The 23,845-nt window shown below is 40.1% G+C and overlaps 2 protein-coding genes across 4 annotated transcripts; one reads left to right on the top strand and one right to left on the bottom strand.

Annotated features, from left to right (window-relative positions):
- The first annotated feature begins 1,725 nt into the window (after positions 1 to 1,725).
- On the top strand, positions 1,726 to 21,002 carry LOC136955385 (caldesmon, smooth muscle-like). Of its 2 annotated transcripts, XM_067249080.1 has the most exons (14): positions 1,726 to 2,134; positions 5,814 to 5,960; positions 7,412 to 7,673; positions 7,759 to 7,895; positions 8,372 to 8,636; positions 8,820 to 8,960; positions 9,689 to 9,730; positions 9,997 to 10,040; positions 11,155 to 11,236; positions 11,794 to 11,934; positions 12,080 to 12,199; positions 12,988 to 13,071; positions 13,215 to 13,317; positions 20,658 to 21,002. In XM_067249080.1, the coding sequence occupies exons 1-13, from the start codon at positions 2,076 to 2,078 to the stop codon at positions 13,302 to 13,304; spliced, it is 1,614 nt and encodes a 537-aa protein (XP_067105181.1). In that variant the 5' UTR covers positions 1,726 to 2,075; the 3' UTR covers positions 13,305 to 13,317; positions 20,658 to 21,002. The 2 variants fall into 2 exon arrangements, with proteins under 2 accessions (XP_067105181.1, XP_067105182.1); XM_067249081.1 differs by lacking the exon at positions 9,689 to 9,730.
- LOC136955384 (mucin-2) lies at positions 13,364 to 22,976 on the bottom strand. 2 transcript variants are annotated; one of them, XM_067249078.1, is made up of 3 exons: positions 22,940 to 22,976; positions 22,497 to 22,533; positions 13,364 to 20,464 (listed from the first exon to the last, which is right to left on the bottom strand). In XM_067249078.1, the coding sequence occupies exon 3, from the start codon at positions 20,448 to 20,450 to the stop codon at positions 14,718 to 14,720; it is 5,733 nt and encodes a 1,910-aa protein (XP_067105179.1). In that variant the 5' UTR covers positions 20,451 to 20,464; positions 22,497 to 22,533; positions 22,940 to 22,976; the 3' UTR covers positions 13,364 to 14,717. The 2 variants fall into 2 exon arrangements, with proteins under 2 accessions (XP_067105179.1, XP_067105180.1); XM_067249079.1 differs by lacking the exons at positions 22,497 to 22,533; positions 22,940 to 22,976 and having other exon boundaries at positions 15,216 to 15,485; positions 16,082 to 20,660.
- Between the last annotated feature and the right edge of the window lie 869 nt (positions 22,977 to 23,845).

The raw sequence follows: 23,845 nt of genomic DNA, 5'->3' as shown, positions 1-23,845 counted from the left end.
CTGCATCTGTTGGTGAGTGAGCTTTGTCATGTTGCCCTGGTAACCGTTTGGTGGAGTGTTTGTGAGTTTGTGGGTCCCGTGAGAGGGTGAGGAGAGACGGGTGGACTGCTTATGTGGGAGTATGTGTGTGTTTGGTGTTGTGTGTGTAGGGGGTTCTTAGAACTTTTGATATGGATAAACTAATAGAGAGACTAGGTAAGAATCGCTGTTGTCATCCTGTGTTAACAAGATGTATTGATAGCCACTGTTACACAATGATGAGACCAAAACAGCTTCATACATTGTGTTGTTGTCTTACTGTCATCTTGCGTAAAGAGAGGGCCATCATGAGAGACAAAAATGAAGGAGCGACAGACAAGAGAAACAGAAAGGCAGTTAGATGAGAGAGTAACAAACAGAGAAAAAGAGAAAGACCTAGGAAGGCATATGCAGAGGGGTAACAAAATCTTCCCCTCTGACATCTGTTGCTCGTAGCACAGTCATAACCATAGATGGGTCCAACCAAACAAGACCATTTCTTATTCATCAGCCTCTCAGGAACAATTAGTAAATTAATATGCACGTCTAACTGGGGAGGTTGCTACCTGATGCCAACAATACCTCAGACCCATGACCAAACTCACATTGTCTGTGGACAGTCAGTTGCATTGTTCTCAACATCCAGAGTTCTGTGTTCAGAGCTGTGTTCTCTCACGATTTAGCCTCCCTTCTCAGTTTCTTTGTGGGGTGTGATTATGCCTTCCTAATCCAACTCTCGTTTTTTTCCAAGAAAAGTAAAGAAAGGCCCACCCACTGTATGAGGGCAAGGTGGTTGTTGTTGTCTGGTGAGGTGTGGATAGAGGGGGTGGATATCAAATAATAGATTATAGGATTTAAATTCACCTGAATATAATGGAATGTATGAATTTACTACAGTTTTTTGCTTCTGGTGTGGAGCTAATATAATCATATATATTTATTAATTTCAAAAGATCTGTCATACAACAGGATATCTGAATATTAGGCTAAAGTTAGGTGGCTAATTATAGTCTGCTGTCCCACAATTTCGATTGGTTGGCACTAGAATCATTAATACACATTCACATGTGAATGTCATCTATCAGTTCCTTTTCAGTGCATCAGTTGTGTAAACATTGTGCAAATAACCAAAATGTGTGCCGTTATCAGGCCAACTCTATTTACACTGAACAAAAATGCAACATGTAAAATATTCAGTCCAATTTTTTCAAAGAGACTAAATAAATAACACAGAATGTTTGCGCACAAGAAGTTTATCTCTCGCATGTCAAATCCATTTATTTGGGGCTATTGAATTCCTTTAAACTGACTGTTATCTTTATGAACTGTAACTCAGATGTTTTTGAAGTTTTGACATGTTTCTACTTTCGCTCAGTGTTTTGAATATGAAGACAATTATTCTTTTTGGAACACAGTATGAGTCTCACCCTCTTTTGCTTTCACGCTTTCTTTAAATAAGTGTTTGTGTGTTGTGGTGGGATATTTATCAGAGAGGCATTGTGTTGAATATCATCTTTCTTTTCCCCAGGGGAAAGTTACATGACCCTAGAGGTCTCCTGCCGATTCACAGTGGGGAGGGGGGAGGGAGGGATGCATGGCCAGGTTTTCAAAAGCATTCAATGAGAACCACATGCGGGAATGAAGGAGGAGGGGAAAGGGAGGAGGAGAATAGTTGACGCAGGGCGGTGACTTAAGCCTAACTGACTTGAGACACATAGAGACTGAGAGAGAGATAGAGTGCGAGAGAGTGAGGCAAGGTCTTTACATTTCCAGCAAGCATAAGAGGAAAGAGGAGTTCTAAAGGAAGTCCTGTGTTTATGTGAGAAGAGATAGACAGACAGACAGACATACAGAGAGAGAGAGAGAGACATAGATAGAAAGACAGAGCAAAATAGAAAGAGGGGGAAAGGAAAACTCCACACGAGTCAGAGACCCTTTCCTGGAAAATCCCTCACCACTGCAACACTATCACCATTGAGACAGAGCAACACTAGAGTATTAGTCAGATAGAGGAGTGTGATTGTCATCTGGGCAAAGACATAAGCATTTAAGAAAACATGTCCAACTCCATCCTGAAGAGAAACTCCAGCAAGCAAGGCTTGCAAAACCTGTTAAGGTAAGGGCATCTCGTATTTGTTCTGGTACTATAAGATGTTTTTTTTTGTCTATAGTCCTGTACAGAAGGTATTTAAGCGTGTTTTGGTGCAGATTATCTTTGTATGTAACACTTACAGCTTTCCTCTTTGTTACTTATATAGTTCAAAGTTAAAATTGAAATAGCTAAATAATATAACCCATATAGAATGGTTTGATGGATGGAAGTTAGATAATGGAAACACCAAAAATGTATGATATGTACAAGTCATTAATTACTGGAAGGCCATATGCAAATAGTTTTTAGTAATTTGTTCATTTACTTGTCTTCTTTTAAATGTTGTACATTTTATATCTTTATTTATGTATGTGTGTGGTGAACTTGTGTGTATGTGTTCTTCAGCGAGACAAAAGGATATCTTAATGCTACAGTAGAGGGCAAGTCAGATTAAAAATTACAGATACATTCTAAGTCATGCCCTCTGTCTCAATGGTCCACCCCACCCCTCCCCTCCTATTCCCTCTCTCCGGCCTGCCTGCTCTTGAGTGACTTAACTGGAGGAGTAGGACATCTATGACCCACTTAACAATTTCACTCTCAGGGAGCCATTCACTGCAATTGTTGGCCAACTATGACTCTTCCTTAGCAAAATAAAGTAACTCTGCAAAGGGACTTATGATATGTATGTATTTCATTGGGATGGGCTTAGCTCATTTTAATGGGAGGAAAAATAGATTTTCCTCCAAACCACTCGTCGGCTGGCTCTGCTCTAGTGCTTGACTGTGCAAAGCTAACATCATCCAGAAAGTTTACTGTAAATCTCAAGCTCATAACCATTGTGCTTTGAGCTAGTTCCTTCAAGGAGAGGTTAGATCACACAGTGATCTGTTGGGGTCATGTGTTATCAGTGGGCCACGACATGAGACATATGTGTACTAGAGTATGCCCAACTGTAATGAGAACATGCTATATCAAAAAGTAATAGTTTATTTATGATGTATGAATGAATGTTTCATCTAAATCAATGATTGTTAAGGAGAGCACTCATGTAATGACAAAACAATCAGATAGTCCTTTTATCTCCAGTCCACTCTCTTAGTCTACTACTTAGCTTTTCCTGCAACGACACCAAAACGCTTGACCCTTTCCTATTACTTTTATATATCTACCATCTACTGTATTTCAACCAAAAACAATTGGCTTTTATCACTAAATGTGTATTTGCTAAATGGCTTTGGTTAAGAGTCTATGTAACGGGGCTGACATGAAATCTTCTGTGCTTGAGGTTTTGCTGTCTCACAAACAACATGATTGATTTCTTTGTCTGTTATTCATGCCTGAGGCCAATGGTTGCATGTAAGGCGAATTGGTTGTTAGAGATCTGCAGTGCGTCACTTCATGACATCACCAGAAATGACACTAGGGTCTGGGTTCAATGGCTTCTTTTATGGTCGTAACTTCCCTAATGGTGATGACCTCATCTGGCTGTGCCTCATCCTGACCCCAACGCCTCCCCGCCCTCCACTTGTTCCCTTCGCACTCTTCACTACTGCCACTCCTCAATCTGTCTCCCAGATCTCTTCCTTTTCCTCAATCTCTCATGAGTGTAAAAAATTACACGTCAGACAGATTGTACGTGTTTGTTGTTCTGAGGGAAAGGAGAGGAAATGATGGATCACAGCTTGAGGCTCGTCTAAAGTGAGTTGGGGTGGTCCCATTTCCAGGCTGTCCTAATACTATACATACATTATTTGTGTGCATTGTCTCCTATGAATGCCATCATGTTTTTTTATTTTTATAAATTGTCTGCAAAGAAACAAACAAGTTCAATATGCTGTAATGCTCCGCCATCTGTTTCTGTGAGAAGAACAGAACACCTGATTGTATTCATAAAGTCTTTGGATAATCAAGATCCGACTAATAAAAAACAAAACACTGCAAACAAACAAGGAAGTGTTGCCAAGGGAATGTAATTGCCAATCTCCCATGCTAACAGTAATGGATTCAAGTCTTTTTGGCAACAATAGCCTGTTGACCCCATCCTCAGCTTGGAGAGAAGGGTTCTTAGTACGGGGGGCATTAAGAGTTTAGTCATCTTACGTCTTTAATTCCTCTGTCCCAATTGTTTGGAGACTGAGAGGCACCTCTGTTAGTAGCAGGACTTTTCCTGCTCAGACAAACCAAATCTCCAATCCTGAAGCAACCTATTTCTCCAAATTGGCAAAAACATGTCTATATGAAGGATTGTTTATTGCTAAGATTTGGTTGATGCACCAATTCCATATATAAGTCTTGTACTAAACAATATAATGTATTAATTGCATTCCGTTCTCTGATCTAATTGAGTCATTTCTAATAAAATAAATATCATGAAACTTTCACACTGTCTATGAAAGATTACTTTTAATTGGCTGGCAAAAATCTGCTGTTCATTTATTGGTTAAGAGAAAGAGAGTTAGAGAAAACTGAGTTTTATTGCATCATTGCATTGATGAGGAGAGGCAACAGAACAAGCAATAAACCCTTTTTGGAGGCGTTTTGCTCTCTGTGGCTAATCAGTTCCATGGGAATGGAGAACATAGAGCTTTCATGTGGTGTAATGCAAACTATTTTCCAAATAAGATCTATTTATTTGGAGTCACTTTGGTCAATGGTATTTAATTGTGTCCAATTTCATATTTTATATGTTATTATAATGGCTTTCCCCTGAAATGAAATTACTCAAAAATGCCAACTTAAAATGTGCTACAATTTTGTTGTAGTAGCAGTGATTGTCAAACTAGTTTCGGTTATTGCATTGTCTCTCAAGGAATCTAAAGGAGGAAATGAAAGATCCTGAGAGTGTGGATCCCATGTTCAGAGTTCAGATCAGGACATCCCACTCCTTTCACCCCACAACCCCATATCCTTCTCCTCAGCCCTGACCGCTCACCTCTCCAGAGTCCCTCCCCTCCACCTTCCTTCCCCTTCATCCTTCTTTTCTTCCCTCCTACTGTCTTTTGACCTTGTCACCTTTTTCTTGTATACTTCTCTCTTTCCCTCTCTTTTACTTGTCAAATATAGCTAATATTATGGCTGGGTTGGAGATAAAAGGGGAGGGAGTCAACCGACCTACAGTATACAGGAAATACAAGCTTACAGTAAAATATCAACTCAAAATAAATTTACTAACTCAAAATAATCACATAATCTACTTCAACCTACATTAACGGCAAATTCACACTTACTACCATTTCATCTCATACTTAGCAATTCCTAAGTACCTACAAAAAGTCCATGGTATTGTTACATGGTAGTTAATATCACATGTAAAATGTTACCAAAATATTTTTTTGCATAAATTGATAGGTATCTCACTATAATGAGAAACAGAAAAGAGACAAAAAACAAATAAAGTTAATTAGATTTTTAGATTTTTAATTAAATTAACATTGCCTGCCTTTTTCAAAGAATTAGTGTCAGTCAAATGTGTTTCATTTCAAACTAGTTAAATATTGAGTGAAAAAACAAAGACAACTTTTGTTCTGTCACAATCATACGTTTTAATCATATTACTCATCTTTGTCAACACTCTCCACAGTAACAAGCTTGTTCACTGGTGTTCATTGGACAGGCATCTGACACATTTTTACAATTAACATGAGCAGAGTCATTGTGCTTGTTTGTGTTTCTGATGCGGTCTGATGTACGTCTTCAAAAGGGTGACAGCCCAGAGGAGTGTGGAGGACGCTGAGGAGATTGAGCGGGAGCGCCGACGGAGAGCCAGAGAGAGGCAGCAAGGCCAGGGACTCCCCTTCAGCCCCACAGGGCCAGCACTGGACAATGGGCTCCACACAGAGGGTGCACTGTGAGTACAACATGAACAAAGATGTTCTTACGTTGCCTGTACTCCATCATTGTGCATCATTGACTTGACAACTCTGGCATCACTCTGGCAACTGACTACCGATGAATGTCCTCATACAACGCCAACCTCTACTATTTCTAAAGGAAAAACAATGCAATATTACAATCTAAAATTACTTTCACAATGGAACACTAGCCACTGGTAAAAAAATAAATAAAAAAAGATTATTAGTCCAGTTAATTACTAGATTAGGATTAGGTAAATTAGGTAAAATTGGAAAGTAATGGTTAAAAGAACAATCTTGTCTTTAGTCTATCCTCTGGCTATGTTCAAGAGTTGTGGTTTGTATTAGCGGTGTTCTATGATTTTATAGTCATGAAACAGACATGTCTTTGTTTGAAAAACAAACAAACAAGTATAGTCTTTTAATCACATGATGTGAACAGCCTCAGTCAGATGGAGGCCCAGTGGTGCTGATTGTAGGAAAGAGTGTAATGACCATGGTAAATTCATTATCATCTGCCACTGGAGTGTTGTACCACATACACACACTCCATTCTAACCATAGGGCTATTGCTAAGGGCACGGGACTTGCACAAACTTGTTTCAAGTTTGAGCACAAGGACAAGTGAGTGAGTCACGTTCAGAAAAGTAGTGCAATGTTTACAGAGGGTAAAACTCTGGTTCATGAAGCGTAAAATGTTTGCTTGTACAACAGTTTTGATAGGGGCAGCCTTTGGTTTTGTTTACAAAAAACATACATCTCAGAAGTTAGTGGGGGGATAAAGTCTGATCGATTTCAGAGACTAAATGCTAGTCCACAGTCATGGAACAGAATGTAACTTAATGTAATGCATGTTGTAATCCATATGAAGAAGTTATACAAATAGGACATAGAGGAAGGGGAAGCTAGAGTTGCTCACTAAGTCAGGCGGGAAGTCAGGCACAGCGGTCTAGATGTGTTAGGTCAATTATGTAGGTCTCCATGGTTACCACATCCGTTTCCATGAAGCCCAAGGCAAAAGTTAAGCTTGCACCTGCTATCTAGATAAGACCCTGACATTGCCCTGGTGGCCTCTCCACTTCAATAAATAAAACCTTACTGAAGGCCTAAGCTGTATTCTGCAGGTGCTTGGTTGTTGAGGCACACTTCCCCTGACCTCAGCGTAGAAGCTATGGGACCTGTCCAAAGACAAGCTGCATTCAACCTACCATTGTTCAAACATTGTATGCGGATTGCTGACAGTAGCCTCCTTATTGTTTTCACAGTGGCCTTTTGCCACCCAAATTGTTGAGTAAAACAATGGACTTCCATTCCAAATAGCATTCTATGTTCCTTTGTTTTCAACAACTGATTCATCTGAGAGCTACTAGATGGTTAAGTACAGTATGCATCTTTGTGTGTCCTAAACGTTTTCAAATGCCAATGTGTGTGTGCCATTTCTCCTCAGGTGTGAGAGTGAGCTGAAGTCTGGTTGCCAAGTGGCTCTTGAGGAGGACGAAGGCTTTAGTGACTGGACACAGAGGTTGGAAAAACACAAACAGCGCCACATAGAGGAGCAAGAAGCCAGGGATGACCGGGGACTCCAATTTAATGGAAACTATAGACCCAGTCCGAAATCAGATTCAGTACCAAATGAACATGAGGAAGAGTGGGAGAGAAGCATTAACAGAAAGACACAAGATGTCTCAAAAACGTTCACAGATGACAAGGTGAGTCTACCTGATAAGTCACTACCTACAGATCTAGATGTCAACAAATCACTCACCATCACTAAACTACAATGTTCAATCCTAGGCGACAGAAAAGAAAAAAGAAGTGAGGATTTCATACACCTCCAAAGTCTTCATGCCGCAGGACACAAGACACTTGAACACTACTGGAGATGGAGTGGAGAGGACAACATATTTAGTTGCAGGAAAACTTAGCCCTAGGTAAGAACCAAAAGTAGTAAATAGCTCTAGTTCCAACTTTTATGTGTACTATCTTATGTATCTCAGTTCCATGGCTCACTTCTCTGGATCTTACTACAAATTGAAACAAAAGTGACATGGCAAAATCAGTTAATGTCATAATTTCCTGGACAAGAGCTTCACTTCCTCTCGTTAGGCACGCTTAAATCCATTCAGTTGACATAGTTGGTAGTAGAAGAGAGAGATATGGCTGACAGAAGGAGATCCTACTCTTCATCTTACACTAGACTCAGGTAAACTGGGTTCTTGAAATCTACCATCACCGAATTCCATTCATATGAATTCATATGAATGGTTACCACATGAATGAAACATTCCTTCATAAAAATGTTCTCGGCACTTCTCCTCTTCCCTGTTCTCTCCTCCTCTGTCCTCTCCTTTCCTCTCTTCTCTTCTCTCCCCTCCAATCTCCTCCTTCCACTTCTTCCTCTCAACAGAAGAAGCTCCAGCCTGGCGGATCAGGGGGACGTGGATGGGGAAGTGGCAGACGACTCCTTGGAGGCCGAGCAGAGACTGGAGAAAATCAAACGCAGCCATGCAGAGAAAGAGAGCCAAGAGCTGGAGGAACTGAAACAGAGACAGGTCCTGGAGCAGCAGGAGCTGGAGGAGCTCAACAGCAGGAGGGAAGACAGACGCAGGCTCAGGGAGGAGGAGGAGCGCAGGATGGAGCAAGAGAAGCAACACAGACAGATGGAAGAAGAGGTGAGGTCGAAGATGCCGATTTTTCACTTTACAGCATACAAAATGTGCAATTACAAGAAAATGTTGTCATGTAATGTTCTACCGCTTACAATTTGTGAGTGTACAATATTTCGAAATTCGTTTCCATGTGAAGGTAGCCTATGCTGCAGTACAGCTAGTTGTAAGTAATAACTCTTTTGGCAGGAGGAGAGACAGAAGATGCGTGAGGAGATTGAAAGGAGGAGGGTGGCAGCCACAGAGAGGAGGTTGAAGAATCTCAGCGTCTCCAGCAATGAGGGGGAAGATCCTCTTAGCCCCTTTATTCCAATGAGTCCTACCTTCAAGGTACTCCTGAAGACTACACACTATACTGTAACTTCTACAGTCATGTCAAACACATGCAAGTAATCTCAAACGCTACTTTGGCATTTAGCTTTTCATTAGTACTGTACATGCATCATCCATTCATGTTCTCTGTAAATGCATTGTCTTTTTCATGCTTCATGCCAATCCAATAGAAACTCCTCATTCAGTTTTATCCAGTAAGTCTTATGTTATATGTGTTGGTTGAAGGCTGTGATGACTGTGATTGGCTCTGGGATTTCAAGTTAGAACATTTCTTCTGGTTTTACATTGACTGCATCCAACACAATACTGCAAGCACATTACAAACCTCCCATTGTACTCCTCCAATCTGCCTCACCAGATCGCCACAATTTAACATCCTTGAGCTGTCTTTCTGAAAGAGTTGAGAAAGGTTAATCTGACTTCCTGTGTTGACATAATCTAGCTGTATTTTGTGTGTGCTATGTGTGAAATGCATGTCACCAGCATTGCTTCCTCAGTGTAAGTCGCTCGAATTGATGCAATTGTCGAAACTGGGTATCCGATGCCCCTTGCTGAGCATATGAGTGCTTCGCTCTAGAACCATTCTAAAGTAACATTCTATGTTAAATTAACTGCAGTGTCTGAAGGCATGACTTGCAGAATGGTTCTTTGCTGTACTGTAAACTGCACTGTCTGTCTTGCCTTTTGCCAATGTGCTTTCCTGTGCTGTGTGTGTACCTACACAGAATGAAATGGAGGAGAGAGTAATAGCAGAGAATACATGCACGGTAAGTGGATGAGGTTGATCAGGGGTCAGAGATGTAAATGTGATTACTGGACATCTTGTGCATGCTTGCTATTTGTTGTCCTGCTTTTTTGAGTCCCGGATTGCCCCTTTCAAAGATATTTTGTTATTCTTCCATCAATTGAAATGTTTCAGCATAATGTAATGTAGTTACCACTACAGAATGTTCACAATCTCAAGTGCAACACGCCTGCAACACAAAGAAAATGCTTTGATGCCAATCCAATGTTCTTTTTTTCCACCCCTTAGATTAATGAAAGGACAGAGTCTCTAAACCGCTCTCTGAAGAAAAGGTGAGTCAGTACTGCATGACTATATGCCTTAGTTTAAGAAAGGCTATATGGCCACCGAAGGATCCAAAGGTGAGAATACCCTGGTTCTCATCCTCAACACACATTAAGGAGTCAGGTGGCTGAGCGGTGAGGGAATCGGGCTAGTAATCCGAAGGTTGCCAGTTCGATTCCCGGTCATGCCAACTGACGTTGTGTCCTTGGGCGAGGCACTTCACCCTACTTGCCTCGGGGGAATGTCCCTGTACGTACTGTAAGTCGCTCTGGATAAGAGCGTCTGCTAAATGACTAAACGTAAATGTAAATTAAACCCAAGAGTGCAAGTGGGTACTAATTGAGCAGAAGGAAGGATCACTGTAAGTGGATCCTGAACACCATGAAAATGCATGACAGTGAGATAGAATAGTATTGGACTTGACAGCTGCTACGGTCTCTCTTTTTGTATTGCATCCCTCGTTGTCAGTAGGTGATTTACAGTCGGACTGCTGTAAGTTAAACCAGATGTGGCATCCATGTTTTTTTTTTGGAGCTGCTAGGCTCCTTATTGTCTGCAGTCGCACAATATTGACACTAACCAGTAAGCTTGCTGTGCTATGTACAAAAATTGATTTGAGACATTGAGGGATGAAAAACAAAACAGTTGAAAAAACTTTAAACCAGACATGCAGTGTCTGAAGAGTGCTGAAGACTTTAATTTGGGGTTGCAGCCTTTTGCATTGCCAGCAATAAAATGGTTTGGATAGGTGATTTAAAGCCTCAAAATAATCATTAGGTATGTTTTTGCATTGGGCACAGTCATGGGGAATGTTTACACCAACAGTTTGCTGGAGGATCACACACTGTGAACCTGATTGAACACATACTACCTACCCTGGCTCTCCTGACAGAGATGATAAAATCATAATATTAACTCGAACACATTCCTATACAAAGCATATATCTCTGTCTCAGTGGCTGAAAGAGACTTTGAATGACAAAATGGAATTAGTATTTAGAAAGCACTTGATAAACTTTTAAATGAATACTGTAAGTGGCCATCATATAGACCACACACAAACAATACAAAATTCAGTAGGATTAAAAACCCATTTCCTAAAACATTCCTTTGTTTAAACAGTAACAGCCTTAGGAAGACTCTGCCACCCGTGGCTGTTTCTAAGATCGACAACAGGCTGGAGCAGTACACTCAAGCCATTGAGGTAATGCTACACCCCTATCTCTATGCAGTTGCTTCGGTTTAAAGATAAAAAGGCTAATATGTATTTATTCATTATTATTTATAGGATAGTATCACCCAATACATTAACAAAAAGTCAGCCTTTGAGCACACCTGCCCCAGTCACTCGTCCTGTAAGGTCATGTTGCTCTCTTATAGACTCACGTAAGGTGACATTGTGCCCATACAATTTGAGACATGATCAAAGGTGTTTCACACAATGTGAATTTCTGGGCACCGCAGGCTGTGCTCACCTGTATTTGTTCCAAGCCAGTGGACAGGGCTTGTTCTTCCTGTAGGGAGGTGTGCTGTGCTGCCAGGTGATGAGCTCAGAGCAGATGTTTCTGGGATGTGAAATCCTCCTTATTGTTCAATGGCACATATACCATTACCATAAAATCTAGACAGGACATACATACAGTGAAAAAAAACCCTGGTCTAAATAGACTGAATATCTCAACATCCTAAAATGATTTCCCCAGGTTTCCCAGAGCCTTGCATGATGTAATCAACTGAGCCTTCAATCCTTAACCTCACTAGATTTCCACAAAGGAAGCCAAGCCAGCCAAACAGGCTTTGATGGACCTTCCAAGTCCCACTGAGCCTGTTGCAGCCAAGAAGAACCTGTTTGAAGCTGGAGATGCCTGGGGCCAATGCTCCACTAAAGGCACACCATCCAAGGTAAGGCCTTTCATTCACATCTTTACAAATCGTTCAATAATCAAATGTTGCAACTTGAGAAAAACTCTAGTGAGCATATAATCAATGGAAATTGACAACAATGAATAATTTTGAGGCCTGTCATTTTGTCTCATCGGTGACAAAGGATTATTCATCACTGTCCCAGGACCCAGAGGGTATAAAAGTCGGTGTGGCTAACCTCATCACCCAATGGGTGAGAGGGAGCTCTGATGGTTCCTGCAAAAACTCCTCCTCCAAACCAGCAGTAAGTAAACAATGACTCCCAACTGTATGTCAAGAGATATTCATGAATGTGTCCCCTGTATATTTCGATCAAGCTTTGAATCATCAATGTATTTTTTTATTCATTCTGTTGAAGAATAATTTAAAAAGTAATGCACAACTACTCTCCATGACAACTTTTAGGCTTTTAGGATGGTCCTCCTTCTGCACAGATATTTTCTCTTACCTCTCAGTTTTCTCTTCAACTGTCTACATGTCTGGTATCCTTCTTACCCTTTCCTTACGCGAGGTACCTCTCTATTTTCTCTCTTTTTCATACCTTTATATTCCTCTCTAAGTTTTAGTGTGAATGGCTTCATACAAACCTGTGACTCATTAGTAATGCACTCTATAAAAGTCAATTAAAACAAATTGTGTAATGAAAACACTTTACACATCAACGGGAGTCAGGTGGCTGAGCGGTTAGGGAATCAGAATAGTAATTTGAAGATTGCCAGTTCGATTCCTGGCCGTGCCAAATGACGTTGTGTCCTTGGGCAAGGCACTTCACCCTACTTGCCTCGGGGGTATATCCCTGTATTTACTGTAAGTCGCTCTGGATAAGAGTGTCTGCTAAATGACTAAATGTAAATGTAACTTTCCACACAGGTTAATCAAATTGAAAGAAAGTATGCCCCCTTGTGGAAAAGTACTCTTAACTCCAACCACTGCCACATTGCACCTATACTTTATGTACCAGATAAACAGTCATGGTATACACTTTAATATAGTGTGTCAGCTTGATTCAAGTGTTTGCTTTTATTTTTACAGGAAATAAAGCCAGGTGATGTGCTAAACAAGAAGAATCTGTGGGAGAATTTAGGAGACACATCATCCTCTGGGAGAGGCGAGAGGGTATGTTTCAAGTAATGTTTAGGTACATTGTAAAACTGACAATAATGCAGTATTGCAATATTATTTGTTTTCAGTTATCTGGCCATGGTTTAAATATTATTTAAAGATCTGTCAAATGTATTTACTCACAAATTTATTTTCAGGGGGCCTCTGGTAAAAGATACAAATATGTGGTAACAGGACATGGAAAGTACGAAAAAATCCCAGTGACTGAGGACTATGACGAATACTGAAATTGAAAATCAAGTAAGTCACTAATCATCAAAATGAAGTGAATTAAAACATGACTGAATGAACAAATTATTTGTATAAAACGATTCCTCCTCTCTCAGACAACTGTATTTATAACTTTGTTCGAGCAGTCTACAGTTACATTATACTGTATTCATTGCATACCTCGATTTCCTTCGGATCACAGCATGTGATCTGGGCGTGTTGTTTCAGTTTCGTAGACGGAACTTGTCCTTGACCGTGGTGCTGGTAAGCAATTGACTGGTTAAGTGTTAAGGCACTTGGCGGTCAAAACAACAATGTTGAGACTATTGCTTATCATTTAGCTTTATATAGACATCTCAAAAGACATTATGCACAGCTACTCTATACTGTACATGTCTATAAACTATATATACAGTACTATCTAATAAATAAAAACTGATTCAATAAAATACACAAAAATGGTTGGCTAATGGGGTTTTCATGGCGTTTTATCCACTTTTCAGTGACTGTTATGAAACAAACATCCGATAGCAGCTGGCTAAAACAAAAGTTACAAAATTAATTTTCACAATTAGCTTTCATTCCAAACGTTTAGCAGAGAGAGAAAACAAACACTTGGCTGAACAAAACATGCTTACAATAACCATTGCAACACAACAATCATCATCTTGGACTCACTCTTGTGTCCATGTGTATTTCTTTACATCTCCCTAACATTATACCAATGAGAACATCACAATGAATCTACAGTTCAATGTGAAAAAGTGACCATACCCTTCCTAAATTCTACTTTCTTATCCATTCGGTACAACTGCGTTCTGTACTCATAGAGCAATCCATGTCCCACCTCATTCATTGAACAAGTTATAAAGGATCCATTATCTGTTATTTCTACTTCACCTTTTCTTCATCACGAAGGGAATCGATAACATGTCTTTAACCGTCTCTTTCTATGTCCACATACCAACTCGTCAGATATAGTTATTTCACAGCTACACTCGTCATTCTCCCTTCTGCCGTCTTGATCCAGGAATGTACAAACAAGATCACATTTTGTACCATAGGCATACTTAAGAGTCTACTCTACAATTACAATAATCAATGCTTAAAAAAATATATTTTTTTCCTGATTCATGCTAGAAACACAAAACCCAACATCAAAAACGATCTGCATGCATCAAAAATCTCCGCTTGAGCTTTTCATATGGATAACTTGTGTAAAAGCCAATGCTTTAGCTTTTCAACATTGCATATTGCTACATATTGATAAACACTCTTCGAAGTTACACTCCTACTTGTGTGACAACTGATAGATCCTGTGATGTGTATGACTAAGTAATTGACATAATAAGATTAAGGTTCTTTTTGGAGTGAAAACATAAACATAATATATCATTTATCAATTGAAGTGTGTTAAACTGTAACTCAGTTCAGGCATCAGCAGTTGTCTGTTTTAAAGTGCCAAACCCTTTGGCAGTTCTATTAAAGTCCTTAGGTTCCTCATCCTGATTTTTACGACCAATCAGACCCATCTCAAACACAGATGCAATTTTGGTGAGAGGCTTTTCAGCAGCCTCCTTCAGCTTCCTAGCATCAAACCGTGGGCTGTATAGAAGAATTGGCAACCGACTGACAAAAGATGGGACTTCTATCTGGTTGTCTTTTGACGTAATATTTTTTGAATCATTCTTATTTGACTTTATCTGCTTCATGATGTTCTCCTTAGTGGAGAACATCTGAAATAGCATAGCGTCCCACATCTTCAATGCCCTTAGTTCCATATTTTCCTTGACTACCTCCTGTGCTTTAGGCTGACCTTTGGATTTATTGTCCGGTTTTCTCTTGTCAGTGTTATTTTCGCAGCCACTGGAGTCCTTCACAGATTCTGGGGGTTCTGGAAACTGGGGTTCATCTGGTTCAACAACCATGTGTTTTTTAAGTCGTGTCCATCCACTGAGTTTGGCCTTCAGGCCCTTGGGTTTAAGTACTGCCTTGGATATTTCCGCAATCTTCTTTTTGTCAACAGTTGAAGATGCTGTTGATGTCGGGAACTTCGTAGAGTCCGTCTCTTGTGTTGATTTCCCCGGGGAAGCTGTAGCAAGTGGTTCCGTAACTTCCTTGTCTGCCAGTCCAGCCTTTGACAGAGATGGCGGAGACATTCCTCTGTTTGTGGATGGCCCTTTTACTGAGACTGAGGCCTGAGGCAAAGAGGCAGGAGTGATAGAGTCAATCACAGCGGCTTTAGATATGGATGGTTTCATCACAGTGGCTATTGCAGGGTTTGAGGAGGATATACTTTCAATGGCAGACTCTATAGCAGGTTGCATGTTTATGGTAGGCTTGTTAGTTAGGATGGACTCAGAAGAAGATTTTATTGAGTCTTTGGTTTCTATAAGAGATTTTGTAAGTTTGGTTTCTACGACAGGGCTTAAGGAGGAATTTTTCTCCATCTGCTTTGCGGAGGGTTGATCCTTTATAGCAGGTTGGTTAGTTGGGGCAGGCTCGGGAACAGGCTTCATAGGGTCTTTGGTTCCAATATTCAATTTTGAAACAGGTTTAGTTTCTGAAGTAAGATTTAAGGGGGCCTCTAAATCTGAAGAGGTCTGTATTAAAGGCTGTGCATTTACATTATTCTTGTTAGTTTGTTTACATTCGGGAAAAGGGTAATCTTCTGTATCAATTGTAGGATTGGTTACATTTCTTAAATTTACAGTAGGCTTGTTAGTCATTTTATGCTTGGAGATGGGTTTTGGGGAAGCTTCCTTCAATACTAGAGGTTTTGGAAGTTGTTTACCTTCAATTGTTGAGTGTGAGAAGGATCTTGTTTCAGGGGTGAACATGGTGGAGGGCTTTACTTCAATGGCCAGCTTTGTTGGTTGCTGGCTTCCCATGGTTGAGTTTGTTAGAGGGCTGATTGGAACAATATGTTCCATGGAAAGACTATTAGTTGACAGCAGTGTGTCTAAAGCAGGTTTACTGGCCCTTGTCATTTCTGTGTGAGACTTTCTAATCTGCACAAACTGAGTTTCTGTGCTGGGTTTGTTGGAGAGTTTGGTTTCTGTCATAGGTTTGCTGGTTATTACATTTCTTATGATATGTTTGTTTGGAAGATTTTCTCCAGTGATTGGTGTGCTGGGCAGATGACTTTCAGATGTCACTATGTCAGGCTGTGGTCCTACTAAACATTCAATAGGCTTGCTCTGTAATTCTGTTTGAATGGTATATGTTTTATGGAGATTTGATCCTATTATAGCCTTGATGGGTAGATCATTGTCTATAACGGGCTTGCTGTATTGTTTTGTTGTAGGCGTCTCATGCACTTTTATATCTGGTAAGGGTTTGTTAGATACATTGAATCCTGTGGTTGATGTGCTGTTGAGATTGTTTTGTATGCTAGGTTTTCTGGACAAACTGTTGTCCATAGTGGCCTTGCTGGAAATATTGCATGAAGTTTCTGGGCTAGGTATGCTGCAATGTTTTGTTTCTGCAAATGGTAGATAACAGGGCTTTATGGTTTGAGTTGAAGATTTTGAAGGTAATATGGCTTCTACAGCCATCTGAGGTGGTACTTCGTTTACAGTTGACATTGTGCTGAATGTGCTGGGTTGTGCTTCCATACTTAGTTTACTGGGCAATGAAGTTTCTATGACTGGCTTCTTGTATTTTATTTTTGGCTTTTTAGGTAGAGCTGACTCTGTAGTGGGTCTGCTAATCATCAACGTTTCTGAGATAGGCTTGTTGAAAATATTTGATTGTATGTTAGGTGTCCTGGACAAAAAGTTTTCTGGGATTAACTGTCCTACAACATTTTCTATGCTAGGTTCATTTAAAAGTCCAGAGCGAACCATAGGATTGTGGCATAATTTGGTTTTACCAGTAGATTTGTTGAGAAATGTCGGTTCTACAGAATTTTGTGGTATCTTGGTTTCAACTGCATTTTTGATATCATGTTTGGCTTCATTAGTAATTTTACAAGGCAGTATTGATTCTACAGTTTGCTTGCTTTGTACAAGGGTTTCAGAGGTAAGCCTAGCATCTGATCTGAGCATTACTGGTAATTCATCTATATGAGCATTACTGGTAATTAACGTTCCAGTTGTAAGGTTGTTGGAGCGGGTGGTTCCTGTGGTGGGTAGAGCATCGATGACTTGCTGTGTTGAATGACTAGCTCCTACAGGATTTACATTGATTGGACTTTGAGTACCAGCTGGGTCTAACCTTGTACTTGGTTGTGGGTGATTTGTTAAATTCAGCCTTGTTACAGAGGAATTTATAATACTTTTGGTTTGAGGTCTAATAAATGTAGGAACCATCTCTGTGTTTTCGTTTTCATAAGTGATATTTGGGACATTTGGCATTTTCTCAATTTCAGCATTTGCAAAATGCATTTCCATATTATTGAAAGGAAATGAGTATCTTGTCACAGCATTACTATCAATGAAGACTGAAGGAGTTTCATTTGTATAAAACTCCACTGGAAATAATTCTGCACTTATTGTTTGCACCTCACCTGCTTTAGGTATTGGTATTGGAGCCTCAGAATACGAGGCTTTAGGTGTGGACACTTCAGGTTGCATAGTTTGTGGCCCAAAGGCCAATGAAAACTGTTGTTTTCTTGTGTCCATGTTAACATCTTCTGATTGGATTTCTTCAGATATGTCTGTTCTGAAGGTTTTTGGCTGGTCTGTTGGAATATCTGAGAAGCCTCTTGCAGCTGAAAGTGTTTGCAGAACCTGAGCATCAGAATATTGTACCAATGAGGCTGTTTGTTGTGCAATGACAGCTTTAGTAGAATTACATTCTTTTATGGATACTTCCGATATAGCAATAGGAGATCCAGTTAATCCATTAGAATTTAATTTGGATGATGCCAATTCATTGACATTGGGGCCCTTGGGACCATAGTAAGCAGAGTTGGTGCGAATCCCACCATAAGCAACATATTCAGATGGGGTAAGTCCATAATATGTTGACCTTGGTCTTGGTTTTGGGGATGTCATCGGAGATGATGGAGGTATTTGAGATCCTAACAATGATGTTAGGGATTTCCGTGCCTCAAGTACAGGTGAGTTTGGTGTTTGATATCTGGGAGACAGAGGATTTGGGCTGAGTGGTACCTGTGCTGTTATTGGTGTGTCCCCACTTGAATATGTCTTTGGTATACCTTTGGGAAATGTTGATGTCATTGGAAAATCATACCCCGATTGAGAGGTTTCAAATCTGGAACTTTCATCAATTTGAACTTTTAGCATTGGTGATTCTGTCAGCAGTGGTCTTGGAACTGCCATCTCATTTACTGCAGTGTTGGATACTGGAATTGCATTTGGAGATAAATCAGCAACAGCTGCTCCTAAGCCAGTTGTTTTAAAACTGTTGTGAGTTGAATTGCTGTTATCACTTACTAAATCATTAGAGAGTTTGTTTGAGGCAGTATTGTTCAGTCCAATTGGTTTTAGTAGACATTCTGCTGCTGAGGGAGTTTTGATTGTACTTGTAAAAGGCACAGGTGATTTAAACGTATATGACTCTTTAATAACAGCAGCATGCACATCCCGAGAAGAGGAAAAAACAGGACTTGCTGCAAATAAGAGCGGGTTGGGTTTTGAGATCTCAAAAACAGGTGTTGTTCCTCTTGATGGAAGACATGACGATGTCTTTGGTCGACCAGCTAAGGTCTTTGCCACAGACATCTTACATGAAGACAATGCTTCATTTTTCACATCGGATACAGTATTGGCTCTGTGTAGAGAGGATAAAGATGCTCCTTGGTATGATGCGTTTATTCCCATCGTGTCATTAACAAAGGGCTTTGAAATTTCATAAAAAGTTGCTTTGGATGTATAAATCCTTGTCTGTTGGACTTCAGGCTTAATTCCTGTAACACCTTCCAATATTGACAATTGTGAGCTGTCCATCTGTGATGGCAGTAGGCTAGCCATGGAATTGCTTTTACTTCGCCTTGCTGCAAAAGTTGATGTTTGGCTTGTAGCCATCTCCTTTAGCTTCCAGGGTGTCAGCTTCTCAGTGGAAATAAGAGGTTGTGCCTGAGGGGCTAAAACTGATACTAGTGCTGGACCAGGAGGTGGGACTGGAACCAGAGCAGGTGCCAAGGCCTGGCCACTGGGGGCTGCTGGAAAAAGAGTCAAACTGTGAGTTGATATCTTTGGGGAAGCTGGAGCAGACTGTGGCACTTGGGGTGATCCTGGAGGACATACAGTGGAGGCTAATGCATAGGAATTCACTCTTGATGAATCAGAGCTGTTGAGAGTCACTGGAACTGTAGGTCTTTGAGGTGGCGCTAAAGCTGAAACAAAAACTGGGGCTGGAGCTGAAACTGGGGCTGGAGATAAAAGTGGGACTGGAGCTAAAAGTGGGACTGGAGCTAAAGCTGAGACAGAGGCTGCAGATAAAACTGGTGCCAGGGCTGGAGATGGAGCTAAAACTGAGGCTGGAGGTAAAGCTGGGACTGAGGTTGGAGCTAAGACCTGGACTTGGGCTGGAGCTAAAACTGGGGCTAGAGCTAAAACTGAGGCTGAAGATGAAGTCAGAACTAGGGCTGGGGCTGGAGTTAAATCTTGAGCTGTTGCTGGGGGAAGAGCTTGAGCTAGGGGTGGGGGTGGAGCTGGGGCTGGAGCTAAAGGGTTAACTAGACCTGGGGCAAGAGCTGGTGATAGCATCACCTGAGTTTGCACAGGTGGAGGTGGGGGCATCATGACTGGGGTGGCATCCTCAAACCAAAACGATGAGCATTCATAGAGTGGAGCCACCTGATGCTCAGTCCTGACTTGAGAGGTGTAAGATTGTGGGGGAAAGAACCCTGTGTGGCCTTGTGGGCTACTTTGGGGTTGTGGGTAGGGAGATGCTGAATGCTGATATAATGGTCTGATGGGAAAAGTAAAATGTTCTCCATAGTAGGAGGACTCAGGTGTCCTGGGTGGGGTTGACTGGTCACTGTGCTCAAGATCAGTGCTTGCTTCATTCACGGGAGATAAGCAGGAGCGAAAGGGTATAGGTGTCTGCGAGGGGCCAGACTTTTTTTTGGCACTCTTCTTTTTCAGCTTTTGTAGCCGGGCATTGTCTTTGCTTGGTTTGGGTAACAGGGGTGGTGGGTATTGCTCAGAGAGAAGGTCTGGCTGTAATCCATTGTAGTGTCTGACCTCCATCAGCTTTCCAACCCCTGTAGAAAAAACAGTAGACATAAGGCGAAGGTACATTTCACTGCCAGTATTATATTTAAACAATTGTTACATGGACCACCCAGTACTGCATGGTCACAGTATGATGTTGAAGCGGGGTTGAGTACAAGTAAACACATAATTTTGTCCTAACATTGTATGAATTGAATCACTGACATTGCCTCTTTTTTTCAGGTGGACAGTGCCATGAGGATTTTTAAGGAAAGATAAGTTTTGATGACTATGGTGACCACTTACCATCTTGTTGACATACATTCTTTGCATTTCAAACATGCCTTCGACAAACCCTTACAAGATCCTCTTTGAAACAAGGCTGTCTTGATTCATTTATTTCTCCATTTGAAAATACACTGCCTACCTAGTATACCCTTCATAAAGTTCTACAAAACTGTTTGTATCCTTCTGTTTCAATAAGACATTCTTTTTTTCTATAAGACAATATTACTCATTGTTGTCCTGTGAATAATTTGTTTTCTTGATGTACTGTGTCCAAGCAACACAATATAAATAAAATCAATTCGTCGACTTGCCTTGTTTATCAATGGTTCTGCAATGATTCCACTTGAGGTACAATTCTGAAAAGGTGACTGTCCAGAGTCACCAGCATGCTTACAGGTACTAAAATCCACAGCTGCTTTGAGTCTTTATTTAACCCTAGCTAACAACTCAATAAAAACTGTAACTTGGACAGGTTTAGAAAGATATGGCATTGAATGACAAAAGGCTCATCAACAGAGTTTGGACAGTGATCATAATGGTGTCCTAAAGGTGCTAAATGACTATCTAAAGCCTGAACAATATAAAATATACAACATATAACATGCTATTGGTTGACATAGAATGGGAGATATTCAGTCAAATGATACCCTATGGGACTAAATTGTTAATAATTGTTAATAAGTGTATTGTATAAAATTAATAAATGTTAATAAATAAGTGTTTATGAAACAACCTTGACATATAATTACCACATTGAAAATGATCATGGTAATTTAGAGTTTCTTACTAGATTCGGTTGGATAAAGTACTCACCAACATTTCTTTATTCTTAAATTGGTCTTTTAGCTTCATGGATTCAGAATCACCAGTACACATTTGTTCCACATTCTAATAATATAGGTATGTGTTCTTTGGTCTAACTTCTATAATTGATTTGATTTACTGTTGACATTTACAATATCATGTAACAGTACAATGTTCTTCAAAAGCCTGTTGAGCTCATTATAATGGGAGTGGATACGTTTTGTTTTGTTTCTCAAACATCCACCTAATGGATGTCTGGATACCTCTTTAGACTGTGCAATTTACCCATGGCCTAATTTTAGAGGGTGGTAGGGGAAAGACAACCTATCATGAGCCAGCCACCTGCTCCCTGCAGTTAAGAGCTGTCTTTGAGGCAGTGAATCAGTTTCACTGATGGAAATGAACCCCTGTTTAATCAGCCACTACTACGCCAATGCACAGTTTAAAGTTATAAAATAATATACTTTTCTATGATAACATCTTTATAATGATTTTGGTGGTCTGTGATTTATCACTGCCTTAACTGATTAAATGTAATACCTAATAATAAATAAATGTTTAGATATGTGTTTATTATTAAAACTAAAAGGTGAAAGAACCAATATATATAGATGCTCCTCAAAAATACTGCTTATGTTACACATTTTATCAAAAGTAAGTAAGTTGTTCAATTTTCTTTATCCCTATTAGAAAGTAGGCCTTGTTGTAAAAGTGGCAAAACCTACACTACTGAGACAAACATTCAACCCAGTACTTGGCACAGGAACAAGGTCACCCTTTTAAGGTTATGGGGTAAGATATCTGGGACACATCCAACACTCCAGTTCAAAAGAGGGAAGATATGATTAGCTTTCCAATAAATAATAATAGCTTGCACTGTTTAACAACCTCAAATTAGGCTTCACTGTAAGACACATGAACTAACCACAAGTAAACGGTGGTAGACATAACTCTGTAAAGGCCACAGTATCCACATTATGTTATACTTACCAGTTCATGTAGAAGATGAATACCTTTATTGGTAATGCTACAAAAAAGGACAATTGTTTTTTAAATACATATAGAAAGCAACCAAACAACACAACTAAGAAATGTGTTTACAAATATAAGTTATAATATTTATGGTAATGCTTAGGAAGCCTTTGGTGGAATTACATTCTTCATGCACCTTCCGTCCATTCATTACATTTAATGGACGATTATGTTAAATAAGAAAAGATTCAGACGGAAGGGTGTGGTTGAAATGAATGTACTTTAATACTGGAATTCTGTCCATTCAAACATTGCAAAAACATATGCATGCAATGTAGAGTTTTAACTACTAATCTTAATTCTTAGCTGTAGGCCTGTACCCTGTCTCTTGGTCATGAACCCAATACAGTACAGTAACATGATTCTGTCCATGAACAGATGGTGAAATGCATTGTGTTTACCTTTGTAAGTGCTAGTTGGGGGGGTAAACTGCTTGCTTCCTGCTAATCCAAGTTCGAAGTGTCACAGGGCCAGTCTCATCTTGAAATGAACTGCACCCTGCCTGGGGGAGCGGGCAACAGTCTCCGTGGCCATTCCAAAAATAAAAATCTGTTGCCCTCAATACATATTCCACTGGGACTGCGCTGCAGGCCCCTGACAGTCTCACCCAGACAGGGGGTTTCCAGGCCACCTGAGATATGTACGGCAGCCCTACAGGGAGCGCTGCTCTGAACTCCACTGACCTGCATCCCCTTGAGGTAGCTATGAGCCAACTCAGCCAGGGTTTTTTATCCCATCTACAACGTGGTCTACCAAAACATATAGGCTCGCCATTCCAAGCCTCGGGGGGAGACTGAACCCTCCTTCAATTTGTTGGGTGGTTATGTCTGTGGGTGTGTCTACTGTGAAGATGTACAGTACATGTATAAGTATGCTAATTTTACACATGATAATGTATGAATATGCAAGAAAGCTACATTATATAAATGTATCAGTATTGATGCTACAGTACATATAGTACAATAACGACAATACAATTAAGTTAAATAAGAGGTTTTACTTGATTGAGTAAAGCTTCTTCATGGTCTTGAACAACCCATAATACCAAGTCACTCTATTCACACATAAACAACTCTAGAATATGTTGAATCTGCATAATACAATATAGAGAAATTAGAATATATAATATTACAGAGAATCCTTTAACTATATACACAAATGTGTGCAGCTACCAAATCCAGAAAATATTTACAGAATTTTGTAAATTAATAATCAGATAAGCAATGAAATCTCAGTGGAAAAGTATATAAATATTGTGGATATAATATTGTGTGGAAAAAATATGGCAACTCTCCCTCTTCCCCCCC

Source organism: Osmerus mordax, chromosome 13 (assembly GCF_038355195.1).
Source record: "Osmerus mordax isolate fOsmMor3 chromosome 13, fOsmMor3.pri, whole genome shotgun sequence".
Lineage (NCBI taxonomy): Eukaryota > Metazoa > Chordata > Actinopteri > Osmeriformes > Osmeridae > Osmerus > Osmerus mordax.
The sequence above is the reverse complement of the archived record's forward strand: the minus strand, read 5'-3'. Positions and strand labels throughout refer to the sequence as shown.

Bases quoted from the DNA above. Each gene is read 5' to 3' on its own strand.
- LOC136955385 (XM_067249080.1), top strand. From the start codon at position 2,076: ATGTCCAACTCCATCCTGAAGAGAAACTCCAGCAAGCAAGGCTTGCAA. The intron at 8,637-8,819 runs GTGAGGTCGAAG...CTCTTTTGGCAG, and splicing joins ACAGACAGATGGAAGAAGAG to GAGGAGAGACAGAAGATGCG. The intron at 13,072-13,214 runs GTATGTTTCAAG...ATTTATTTTCAG, and splicing joins CCTCTGGGAGAGGCGAGAGG to GGGGCCTCTGGTAAAAGATA.
- LOC136955384 (XM_067249078.1), bottom strand. From the start codon at position 20,450: ATGGAGGTCAGACACTACAATGGATTACAGCCAGACCTTCTCTCTGAG.